General features: G+C 40.7%; 1 protein-coding gene across 3 annotated transcripts in view; it reads right to left on the reverse strand.

The window, feature by feature from the left end:
* The window catches only part of ctnnd2a (catenin (cadherin-associated protein), delta 2a), a 256428-nt gene that overhangs the window by 168399 nt on the left and 74303 nt on the right, over nt 1-13726 (reverse strand). For all 3 annotated transcript variants that reach the window (XM_084340351.1, XM_084340349.1, XM_084340350.1), the window contains exon 3: nt 6820-6932. In XM_084340351.1, the coding sequence (XP_084196477.1) occupies nt 6820-6932 (113 nt within the window). The remainder of the gene's footprint in view (nt 1-6819; nt 6933-13726) is intronic.

Consider the following 13726-nt stretch of genomic DNA (forward strand, 5'->3'; position numbering starts at 1 on the left):
TGTACGTACATGCGGCACAAAGACTAGCACAAGTCCCTGCTGGTGTGGAACTAAATGTCACAGCTTGATTAGAATAAACAGTCCTATACGGGCTCTGGGACTGGGCACCAACACACAGCCGGACAAGCATTTGTGTGTGTGGTGACTCATTGCTTTTGTTCTCTCTCTTTCCCCTCTTCTCTTTCTCGCTTTCTCTCTCACATAAAGTGCACACACGCACACGCTTGGAAACTCAGACTTTACCTTTCACTGACCTACCCGAGGGGTCTTCGGGCAGATGTGTAAGTCTGAACAACACAATCAGAAAGCTGTTACTGCCGCAGGACATGAACTTTACACCTCACTCTCTCCCTCGCGCTCTCTCTCTCTCTCACTTTCTCTTTCACACACACAAACACACACACTTTTTTGTCTATCAGATTGATTGATGACTATCATCAATGTTGATTGTACACTAGTTCTGCAGCATATACAGCAGGTCGTGCAAACAACTGAATGTACATATTTGTGTGCTTGTCACTCGCTCAACATACCATGTATCCACTTATGTGCAACTACCTATTATCACTTGAACAAAGAGATTAGGATCAGTGGAGACTGTGACATGACATCTGAAAGGTAATGCTTTGTTTCTTATTATGTTATGACCTATACAGTATTATACCTCATGGGGTGTGGCTAACACCACCAATGTCCTAGTAACAGCAATATCTCTGCTGGTGAGAGCTTCCATGACCACTGGACATTATGAGGGAAAAACGTCTTTCTCTTTCTTTCCCTCTGAATTGCAATTCTTAGTTGCGTAAACGACATCAAACTGCATCAACAGCAGTAGATTTAAATTCTGTGATGCCTGAAGCAAGGATCTGTCTGTTTACTGAATAGACGTAATCCACATGCCTCAACCCATGACCATCATAAATACATGACAGCAGGGTACATAAATGATCAGGCCAAAGGGAATGTCTGGTCAACAGAGCTCATCAAACGTGATTATCCCACACATAAACACACATATACACAAACTGCTCATACATGATCAAGTATCAGATATACTTTGCTGCAAGAAAGTGAATATACAGAGAGTTATGTTTATTAGCACAGTGATAACAAAATTATATTGTAAAACATACAGATGAAAACTGGAAAGGATAGAGAGATTGATATTTAGAGTGAGAGCAGACAAACGTGAGAGACAATGAGACAACGAGAACAAGCAAAAGACACAGGGAGAGAGAGAACAGGAAAAAATGAAAAATAATAAATCAATGAACCCACTGTATTCTGTGGCTGCCACAGGGTAATGAAAGCTATTTATTAGCTATCTATCTCTTTCTCTGTGTCTTTCCTCCTCTGCCCTTTCTTTCTCTGTCTCTCTTTCACTCACTCTTACTGCAATGCTTTCCCCCGCCCCCAGCATTGATAACTCCCATCTCTCTCTTCTAAACGCTAACAATTCCATTAAGCACAACAAAACACTCATTTAGAGGTCACATTTGTTTCGCTCAACTTCGCTTGTCATCTGCATACCAACTGAGGGGATGCCTTCCTTGGCTTCGATTCCTGTTATCTGACATAACCTTTCTTCTTTAAAGTGATGGACTTCTGCCTGCTACTCCCTTTTTCTTTAATGACATGGCTTCACTAAAACTGCACCCGGTCTCTTACACGTTTGTGTGCAGAACTGATTGCTATAACATTTTATCATCTATCACATCATATATGCACAAATACTCCATAATATTAGCCACAAGGCTTCAAGCTGGTACTGTTTGCTTGTAGCCAATGGAATATGACAACAACATAATTAAATTTAGCCAGTGAATCCATAAGCTTACGTGACATCTCATATATGGCCTTGATAATTTACTGCCCCGAGTTACGATTAGCTTAGTGGCCAGCTTCACATTATTTCCTCAACAGTTCACAGGCAGTGTTTTAATGTGCCAATAATGCGTCTCAGAATGCCTAGCAAGGTCACTGCAAGGCAGACAAAAGCCGTGGGAGCTTCAATGATCTGATTCTCTCAAGGAACTGTACATTTATCTGCATTATATCTCAGTGAACAGGTACATGTGGAATCTGCTTCTCTCTGTGACAACTAGTGCACCAAGAAATGTGCTTCAGTTTTATGGACGATTTATTTGATTGTTCATTTAAAAAAAAACAGAACTGAAAAACATGCACACAGTTAAAAAAATTCACAGGACGTTCTGCTGTGTATTTGAGCAATGTACAGTATGGAATACTGTTATTGTTATCTACTGTCATGCTGTTATTGTTGATATGAAGGCTTGCTGGAACTTTTACACTATTCTATTGTGTCTAAAACTCAACAAGCTGGGTGTCTCCATATGTTGACTTCTCCCAGTTTTGACCAATATATCAAATTAAATCCTTAAAGGTATAGTATACTGTACATCAAAGGCAAATGACATGCCACAATGAATTTGAAATCACCCTCTGAATATCCCGTAATTTCTGTTTTTGCAGTGTCTTTGCCTTGTTTCCAGTGTTCTGTTTGTGTTCCTGCGCTCCTCCCCGTCTGCTTTCCCTCCACACCTGCACTGCATCGCCTTCGTTAGCCAAACCCCCGTTCCAAGTGTTCTTCCCAGCCTATCAGCTCCTTCCCTGCTCTCTGTTTTACGCTATTGATTACCCTCACCTGTGTTTCTCCGCCTCAACTCAACCTGCACCTCATTAACTCGTTAGTATAGTTTTTATTTAAGTCCAGTATTTAGTTCAGTCTTTGTCACGTCATCTGTTGTGTTTGCCTGTCCTTTTGTCCAGTTACCTGTTCTTGTTGTTAATTGTGGAAATAAAGTTCTGCCACTGAGCTGCCTGCCTGCTGTCCTGCATTTTGGTCCACCTTCTCCAATGTCAGTGTGACATATGCAGCGAGTTATCTGGGTGATTATCTTCATTATTTTCTTCATTTGTTGGAAAGACTTCTCATTGGCTAGAATCTCTATTTTCTATTCTTACCTGTGCATCATTTTTGCTATATCACCGTCTTGGCATCCGCATCATGACAAAAAAATAGATGAATACTAATTGAATATGTCAACCATAACTCCAGCAGCATACCACTTTAAAACAGCACTGAGGACTTGAGCTGCACAACAAGTCAGGCAGAAAAGACAGCAGGAGCAAATGTTTCCCACTGGCTGCCACTTACCACTAATGTTAGAAAAATGATAAATTAGTCTCTGCATGGCGTTTGGAGTCTACGTGTTTGCATGTGACTGTGTATGTGTGCCAGTGTGTGCTTCCTTCCTGTAAAGTGTGTGTCGCATGCCAACAGCTCACAGCGTGAACAGATGTTAGTCAGTAATGCCCTGGGTTTCTGCACCACAGTCAGGCCTTTTTTTAGGGTCCTCAGCTCTGAGGAGGAGTCCGTGGAGATGCCTGAATTGCTTTATCGAGCGGAACACAACTAAGGACACGCAAGCTTGCAGCGGATGCTGAGAACACACATAGATACACAAACACAGCCCTTGCTCCAAGCATGTGCAATACAAACCCATAAACAGAGGGTATACAAAAACCCACACATTTGGAGCATTAACACTCAAATACACACACAAAACTACAGGTTATCGGGTAGCTTTCACCCTGACAGGCTTCTAACAGAGTAATGGACCCACTGCTGAGTGAGTATGGTAGCTGCAGCTTAAAGCCCACAGGAAACCTTGTCTGAGAGTATATAGACTGTCATGAAAGGAGAAAAATATTTTTTAGAAGGATAAGATGAGACTAGGTTTTTCAAGAAATGTCAAAAAATGCTCTGTAGAATATATAAAAGACTTTGAGTGTTTGTCTATCTATTTAACTGCCTCCCCTTTCCCACCCAATCCAACTAACTCATCCTCCTACCTTCATTTTTACCCTGTGCTTTATTATAACACCTATTCATTCAGAGCAGCCACTACACTCTATATTTAGCTACTGCCTGTCACTGAGACCGTGATGAAGGAGAGGAAAATGAGTGGTGATGGTGGAGACCATGGGAAAGGTTAACGCTGTCTCTTTGAATAGCATCAGACTCTCTCTGATCATTCACAGTTATATTGCAGACACTATTATCTATTAATAGGCTTGGAACTTAAAAAAGAGGGGGGGGCAGTGGAACCTGCATAAAGGATAATGTCAATCAAAATGGAATAAAAAATTAATAAATAAAAAAGGGGCAAACTCAAAGGTGAGCTGTCACATGTGTGTATGCATTAGCAAAGACAAATGCACATCACACACTTTAGTTGACACGCATTGACAAATTTGAGCGCACACAGGGATGGATGTGGACTCAGTGGCATATAGTGAGCTGTCAGCAGACAAAAGCTTAGCTAAGCCAATCCTCCATATCTGATGTGATAATCATAAGATGATGCAACTGTGAGACAGCAGACTTGACAGCAGACAGGGCTATTGCTGGCACAGACACATGCACAAGCAGATATTCTCACAAGCATAAAGGAAACGCACCCAAACAGATGCACAAGTTCAGATAAAACCGTGGCAAAGTGTTGCAACACATAACACGTTTATCAAATTTTGAACCTCTGCTGAGGACATGAGGACCTTAAAAGATGTTGCCAGCGAGGAAAATTAACACAAATTATATATATATATATATATATATATATATATATATATATATATATATATTAATAATATATTAAATATATTCAGGTCCAAACGAGCCATCTACATTTCTCTACCACGATAAAGTCTTTGCTTTCATAGCTGCCTTATTCAAAAATATTGACGGACCTGTCCAAAATCATAAGAATAATATATGTGAATTATGATAGCTTGACAGCAGGCTAATAAGCCTAACAAATCATATAGTCAAGAGTAAAAAGCGGAGGAGTTTGAAAGATGAGCTGCAACTTTAGAAAAATCAATGCAAATATATAAATATATGGAGGTGTGCATATTTATGATAACTCTGCCTTCAGTTCATATAGAGCCAACTAATTTGACTATTAATAAATTCATCTTAGTTTACATTTTTTGGCTGAAATCACTGGGGGGATGACTTATTTGTATGTCTTATTGGCATGTAAACGACAGGGCAACTGAAACAGCAGATACCACTACTGTAAATACGGCAGTTTTCCATCCTCCATCAAAATTTCGTTGAAATCCTTTCAGCAGCTTTTGTGTAACCCTGCTGACAAACCAACCAACCAACAACCCAAATGGACACGGGTAAATTCTGTAAATACATACAGTGTAGCTATGGTATGTATCTCTGTCTGTGATGTTGGTGCTCAGATTATTTTTAAATCACTATTCGGCTATAATAACATGTATTGAAACTTCAGCACAAACCCAGGAAGGGAATCTCTGAACTTTCCCCAAAAAATCTCATCTGGAACTTAGGTGGAGTAAACAAAATGAATTGGGATTGTTCAAAAGTGTCTTTTTTTCCTAGTGTGCTCTGTTTCCCTGGCCGCCCCCCTCAGGGTTTGTGTACTTATGCAATCAGCTGCCTGAGGGAGTCAGAGGGATGCTGAATTTATATGAACCTGACTCTTTGACATCATGGCAAAATTCATTCAGAACACAAAAACACACATACACATACACACAAATGTATCAAATGTATCCCAACTTTCCAACAAACTTTAGTTCTACTCAGGATTTTTATTTACAGGGAGACAACGCCTGTATGACAGCGAATGTGACGGGACAGTGATTTAGTGAAGGGAGAGGTGCTGATACTGAGCTCAAGGTTTGAGCTGTTAGCATAAAATTCTAAATTAGCATGCTACTCGCATACATCTCCTCTCCTCCATCCATCCCTCCTTCATCTTTGCTCCCTCTTTCTGTTAAGAGCTCTCATTCCCTCATCTGAAAATTATTTTGGCAGCAGAAAGGTCAGACTTACAAACGGGGAACATAATGAAATATTCTAAAGGGGTTTCATGGCTGTGTCTAATATGCTAATTAATGCTGTAATATGACAAAAGGGGTCCCAGGAAGTGTAATACTAATGCTTGACCCAAGTCTCTGTTGCAAATCTAAGTCTCTAAGAGGACTTCTTGTGACCATGTACTGTATATGTGTGGGTGAAGGTGTGTTGCCAAGAGTTATGTTGATGTGTCTGTTATATCAAGCCCTCAGGAACTATCATTGCTGTGTGTATCAGCACAGTATGTGAGAGTGTGCATGTTGTGCAAGTGTTTTACCAGAATCTCACATCGTTATGTCATGCGTCTGTCTGTGTAGAGTGTGTGTAAAGCTTGCTGCAAATTCAGTGTTATTTTACCCCATGTAACACCATCGATGTGTGTGTGTACTTGGGCGGTTATCTGTGTGTGTGATTTTTGCCTGCAACCTCAGTGCTGTTCCAATCCATCCAGCTGATAAATGCACACCACAGCAGGGGGAACACTGTTCTTTTCCAGTAACATCACTCCACAGAACTGAGGAGAAAACACCCAGGGTGTGTATGCCGTAGAGTGTGTGTGTGTGTACGTACGTGTGGTGAAAGTATATAATGGTGCAGTCAGCGTTAGTGTCATGAAGGACCCAGAACGTGTTCCATCATGCTCTAAGATTATACACTTGTGTGTCGGTGGGGGGCACATGCTCACACACACACAAAACTTAGATTCAAAATTTCACAAAATCAGGGTCCCACATTCACATAATTTATTTTTAACCTGAGAGTTGAAGGACACACACAAGCACATATACACGTACACGAAACAATATCCTGTCTGCACAAAAACCCAACCAAGATGGGGACACTGTGATACCCCGTCCCTACAACACCACACACACAGAAAAACAGGGTGTGCACGTTACCTGATGCTGCTCATGCTGCCTGCCTCTGATCCCAGCTTGCATCTCTCCAGCTGGGTGGCTACAATCTGACGCTCAGCCTCAAGTTCCCTGGTCAGGCGCTCAAACTGAAGCTCCTGAAGAAAAGGAGAAAGACAAAATGTATGTTAGACTGGGAAAGAGAGCGCAAGAGTGTAAGAGAGAGAGCTGAGATTCTGCTGGGAAGCTCCTCAGAATGGAAGTGATGCTTAAATTTATCTTTACTTTCTCAAAAATCTTTTTTGTTCTTTCCTATCTGATTGGTCATTAGTGGAGGAAGTGGGATATTAAAGTTGTTAAAACCATAAATATTCTTTTCTAATGAGTGATAGTAACCTTTAAGAGCCAGCTGACAGAATCGGAAGAGTATTTCCATGTGAATAATAAGTTGCTTTTGCACTTGTCATAGGAGAAGTAAAGCATTGTCAGCCGCAGGTCATGGAAACAGCTTAGGGCTGGAAGACAGCTTTGCGACAGTTAAAATGAAGTGTGATCATTAACATGAGCATGATTGACAGGTGAGAAAAGGCGTGAGGCAGAGTGACTGGTTGAAAGTGTTCTAAATGTGTGCACAAAAAAGCCCTTTAATCCTATCCGCTGTTTGGTGCGGAGGGTTGTTGACTGGAGCAGTTGAAGCACTCCACGAGAAACTGGGTTACAAACTGTACATTTGTCTAACGAAGATATTTGTGGAATCTCTTCCAGACGAACTGTTTTCCTGCTTCGTTCAACAAAGGTGCTTATTGGAAAAGTGACACACATTTACTGGCTCAATTCTCTTTTAAAATCAAATATAACTTTTGAGCAATGGAATGTATGGCACTTAATACAAACTTTTAGATTTTTTTGCATTCAAAGATTTCACATATCACATAGCAAACTGCATGTGACAAGGGAGGATAATACAAACTATAGACTAAAGGTCACTGCAACACAAAGAACATCAGAAATGATTTAGATTTACAAATTATGTAGTTCTACTAAGAGTTAGGCTAGGCCTGTTTTTGTCTAGAGAATTCTGGCCATATGGAACAACTACCAGACAGAGGTTTTAATAGCATATAGTCTACATTTAAACAGCATTAAAACACAAAAACACTATGATTCATTATGATTTGTCCTACCTGCCTTCTCACAAATAGTGTAGAAAACTTTCTCTAATCAGTCCACATTTTCATGGCTCCATGGTGTGTGTGGTGCGATGTGGCACTTGTGTGGTGAGAGGGAAAAAAATGCTGCACATGCTCAACAATCTCTCCATGTGTTAACAGCGGAGGCAAAACTAAACTTTTGTGTCACATAAGTTTATATTTCAGTTGTTGTTGTTGTTGGCACAAACCCTGGGAAAAACATGACAACTGACATGATAATTTTTTAGAGTTGTTTAGTCCAGTCTAATCTGCTGTACTGTATTTAAGCATGTGGCAAGCATTAAAATTCACGGAGATCTTAAAAGCCAATAAAAAAATGTTGGTTTTATTTTTTGCTGTTTTTGTGCTTCAGTTGGTCTGCACACATCTATAAATGGTTTTATGTGCGGCTACAGTCTGGCAAGTTACATGTTCCTGCCACATTACACCCATGCCAAACACTAGGGAGCTGCTTGCCTAAGGCTGCATGGATGACAGATTCCAGGGAAGGCATAAGTGTGTCCCTTTCACTCTGACTACCCCTGAATGCATCACTCTTAATCCAACATGATTAGTGTGTGTGTGTGTGTGTGTGTGTGTGTGTGTGTGTGTGTGTGTGTGTGTGTGTGTGTGTGTGTGCTGATGCATTGGCTATTTAAGTGACTTACTGACAGTTCCATATCAATCATCAAGCTATGAGCCCGACAGATGAGATTTCAAACCAGAAATCAATGTAAGTATGTGCATGCATGAGTGTGTGTGTTGCATTCAAACTGCATGGAAGTGGATCAATAGTGCAGTGAACTCAACCCCACCTAAAATATTGTGTATGTATGACTGAGTGCATGTGTGTGTGAGACCCAGAGAGAGGGAGACATGTGAGCAAGACGTGGAGAGTGTGTTCTGGTTGGATTGGTTTTCTCGAAGCCATTTGAAGTGCTGAATGACTTGATCCCCAGTCGCTATCACAAGTCTCGAATCTCAATCCCCTCTCCATCCCAACACCACAGAGCACAATGCAATTCATCTCCCTCACCCCTTTTGCACGCACGCTTAGAGCAACCAGTTGCTCATAAATATGCACACTCTTTATTTCCCTCTATGCCTGTCTTCCTCTCCTGCACACATTTATGTCGTTGCTTTCTCTCTCTTCTCTCTTCCTCTCTCTCGCTCACATACACACACACACACACATCCACTTAAGTGCCAAAAGCAAGCCCCTGACACATACATATGTAGCACAAGAAGTAGTAGTTCATTGATCTCACAGTCGGAGATTCCTTTATCTGTGAGGCATTACCACATACTTTATGTTATATGGAAACACGTCAGTATACTGCTCATATGCTGTAAGCTCGCATAGAAAAACCTGTGCCATTACACCACTAGCCAGACACAATCCCACCTTCTTCTCTTAAGCTTCTTTCTACTCTCCTTGCTTTTCCCATTCACAGCTCTCCCTCCTGTCAGCAGCCTCTTCCTCTCTAGATTTTGCTTGCTCTACCTGCGACAGGATAAATCTCATACATGTGAACAACAAAGTAGCAGGTTCAGCCACCCCTATGATTTGCAAAGCGGGGTGACGCTAGGAATTTGAGCAGGGTCTATTAAACCCTCTGGACCCGTAATACTAAATTACAGCTTTGTTTTACAGTGAGGTGTCTCGCTTCAAAGCCCGCTCGGCTCTCCCACAGCAGACTGCTTTGTCACCTTGTTTGCCACAGCTGCAACCGCTTTAAATCCTCAAGGTGTAAAAATGCAAATCCCTGCACCTAAAGTAGCATTATGCTAATTGATGATGTATAATGCCCCAACGGTAAAGTATCTTAAATGCCTTCTAAGGTAACATGGTAATGCTTGAACGCCAAAACAGATGGGAAACCTGTTAGGCCAGTTCGGGGTGATATTTGTTAAATTATGCATAACCCTTTGTCACACGTTTTATTTATTCCAACCCCTTTGCCTAAGGTAGGGGTTTGCTGTTGATATGTTACCATAAATAATGCCTATTAGGTTGAACTGCTACTGACAAACACTTTCAAATGCACATTTATGAACCGGCCAAGGGACAGGACCAGCAATTCGACCAGATGAGTGAGTTTAACTGACTTGTTCAATTATATGCAGCTGTGGATTCTGATTAGCTGAAACTATAAGACAGTAAAGTGCACATCTGAAGCCATCATAACTAATGTAGGAACAGGATGCTTCATTCAGTAGTTCAGGGGCTTTGTACTGTAGCTTTGTGTTTTATCTATAATTAAGGATGCTAAAAGATCCTCCCCCTTGTGGGATTTGGAAACCTACACCTCTGTCTTTGTATTGTCTTGTGAGTTGTGAACAGCAGTAAATCGAGATAGAAATAGCTGCTATAACACAACACTTGTTAAGTTTTGACACTATCGTACAGTAATTACACATGAAAAATCTTTGAGAAATGATTAGTAACTTAACTAACTTAAAAGAAAGTCTGTTATATTTGTCAGAACTTATTTGGTTGGGTTATGTTTTCAGCACAACACACATCTGCAATACAACAATTACAGTTACATATACAAGTAATTAAAGTTGGCATGCCAAAAAAAATGGTCTGAAGAAGGACCAAAGACAAAAGAAAACTAGACTGGTGTGAATTATGGGAACACACAAAGACAGAAAGGTGTGTCATATTACTACACAGCTGCCTTATAACTCTGGAAAGTATATGTGGAGACAAGCAGTAATTTTGTTTTCTTGCTATACATTTAAGGAAGACAACCAAGCTGTCTCTCAGCTGAAGACGACTATCCTCCTTACCATGCTTTAACATGTTTTGAATTTCAAACCCGATAAGAACAGTGCAACAATTCTGATCACTGCTAAGATCACTTTCATGTGATCTCATCAGCGTACAAATCAAAACATTAAACTTGCCATACCTGCTATTTTGATGCGTATTTAATGAAACCCCTGTTGATTTCATCAGTTGTAACCTACTGTAATTACCAAACAATTTGTTTTGTACACAGCAGTATGTTTTACCTTGATCCGTGCACAGTTCAACAGATCCAAAAGTGATGAGCTAGGAGTTTCAGCAGGCGCTCCTTGTGCTTTGTTGTGTGTTTCTATCAAAATGCACAAGGTGTTGGATTCCACTATGTTGTGCATGTGTTATGTTCGTGTGTCACCACCTCCCTCTCAGGATATGAATAGGAGGCAGAAAGCAGCACCCGCACTCAGCCACAAAGGTCTCTATGGCAACTGTAGATTCCCATCCACCGCCCCAGCATTATAAATTAGGTCCTGACTCCTCCCACACACAGTCCCTGCCCTTTCACATACCTACACTGCTCTTAGAGAGGTGTCTGTGTATGTATTTGAGTCTTTCTCCTACAAAAGTAGAGGGTGTGGGCTGGTGGCTAGCCACAAGTGCTTTAGAGTGAAATGATGTATATTGTCAACCACTGTGTGTAGTGTACTCTGTGTGGATACAGACATTGATTTACAACAGCGAAGAACACTACCAATAGTAGTATAATATAATAGTCAATGATTCAGTAAAACCTTAAGCAGCTCTATTTTCCCCCTTCTATAAATATACACACCAAAATCCATTTGTACTTCGGTTTTCTGAAACTTAACTGTATCAATAGAGGTAGCAACTACACAAACTGTGTGTGCTTCGAACATGCTTCCTTCTGGTTACGAGAGGTGACAGTTTTTGGAACATGCTTATTCCTTTTGAGTTATTTACCAGTCGTCTGATCTGACATTGTTTGCAGTGCTCCCTGGGTGCCAAAGTCAATATCAGACAGAGAAAACAATTTACCAACACCTGGTGTCTCCTCAGGTTTCTTGGTGAGCAATATTTACTTCACTTTCGCCCGTTTCAGTTTCACCTCAGCAATCATTTCCATTTCATTTTCAAGAATGTTTCATTAGGCAATTAATGCTAATAAGACAGCAGCACAGCAAGGAAAACAATGGTACAGCTCTGTTGACTTTCAGCGCTTGCTGTCTGTGTTACAACAAACACAGAACTGCATTTGAAATATAAACTGGAGTAGAAAAAACAATACATAAGTTTGCTAAGTCAATCACACATGCATATACAGTATTAAGTAATATACTGTATATTGTATATGGGCACCTATTGTATATGCAAACTTGTGCCTAAGCAGATTTGTACTTGTATATGCACCTGTATATGCTCATATAAAATCCTCTACTCTGGTTCATTGTCTTTCTGCAAGGCACTAAACCCGACCTGCTCCACAGACACAACACAGAGCCGATATCTGACCTCCCGGTGGAGGAGGACGACAGAAAAGGAAATCCCCCTACAGGGATCCAGGGAGCATCACATTATCCAAGTGTAAAGCCTCTGAGCCAAGTTTCTCTGAAATAAAAAAATAAGCAGAGGATGAAAATGAAATAGATAAAAAAAGGCAATTTCTTTCGAAATCCTATGTTAACTTGGCAGCACTGAAATTACTATGAAGCGCTTTTGATAATGTGACATTCCACATTGGTAAACAGTATAAAATGCCACAAAGTTCTTACTGTTAGTCTGATAATAATACACAATAGGACAAATTGCTGAGGAAATCAAGACCAAAGCACTCTTTGACAATTACACTAGTGTTTACAGAAAGTCATCAATGAAAAGTACAAACTTCACACCTTGATCAACATAATCTATTTTTATTGGATAATGTTTGGATTAATTTTTTTCAAATCAAAACACAAGCAACACCTAACAATACACATGCAATAAATATGAGGTCAGTGGGCCATGTATAAGAGTTTTAAATGGGCTACATAGCAGCCACGGTCCCATTCAATTTAACCAATGTTCAAGAACCAACAGCAGTATAGTTCTTCCTCCACTTAAGCTTAATTTTCCCACATGCCACCATAAAGACACTGTGTGCTGTCTGTGCGTGATTGTCTGTGTGTGTCTAGAGATAAGGCCCAATCATTATAAAGTGGCCTATGGGCAGCTATTAACAGTGCTGTTTTTGGACGGGAGACAAAAGGCTATCAAATAGAGCTATGACCTTCTAGTTGAGAAGTAACACTCTCTTGCTCCTTCATTCTTTCTCTCCCTTTCCTCAATCAGAGAAGAGGGATGAAAAAAACTGAGATGGAATGAGTGGAATGAAGGAATGTGAATAGGAGCTGGTAAAAAGGTCACTCTTCTCTACTTCGTCACTCCCATGCATATTGAAATTGCTCACACAGTTGCAATCTCCCCTCTTACTCCTTTCTAAACGTACAGCTGCAGTTCACGCGACTTAGGTATGGTTCCGATTTAGCCGAGATTCATTTCTCGGCCCCCCCCTCCCCCGTCTGCTTTTCTTGTCTGTCACTTTAATGAGAGTGAAAAGTCAGCCACAAGTCAGTAGAGGAACAGCAAGGAGGGTGGGAGGGAACAAGAACTGGAGGGCAGGAAAAAGGAGACAGCAAGGAAGAAAGACAGAGGACACTGAGATGTCTCTGTTGATGAAAGTCACATGAGATGATGGCTGAGGGAGGGTTACCTGATCCACTCCCTCTGAGTGTGCAAAAAAGACAGAACAAGAAAAAGAGAAAGAGAAGAAAGGAAAACTGATTACCAGAATACCCTGATCATGTTAATGCCTTTTTTCCCCTCAATATTGGTATTGTATGTCTGAGTGTGAACACGAAGGTTTACTGTTACCTGCCATGGGGCATGTGTGCTCCTGTTCTTGAACTTCAACTTTGTGAGATCAAACACCTGGTTGTAGACTTTTGAGAAA

Source organism: Pagrus pagrus, assembly GCF_965226575.1.
Source record: "Pagrus pagrus genome assembly, chromosome: 20".
NCBI classification, from domain to species: Eukaryota; Metazoa; Chordata; class Actinopteri; order Spariformes; family Sparidae; genus Pagrus; species Pagrus pagrus.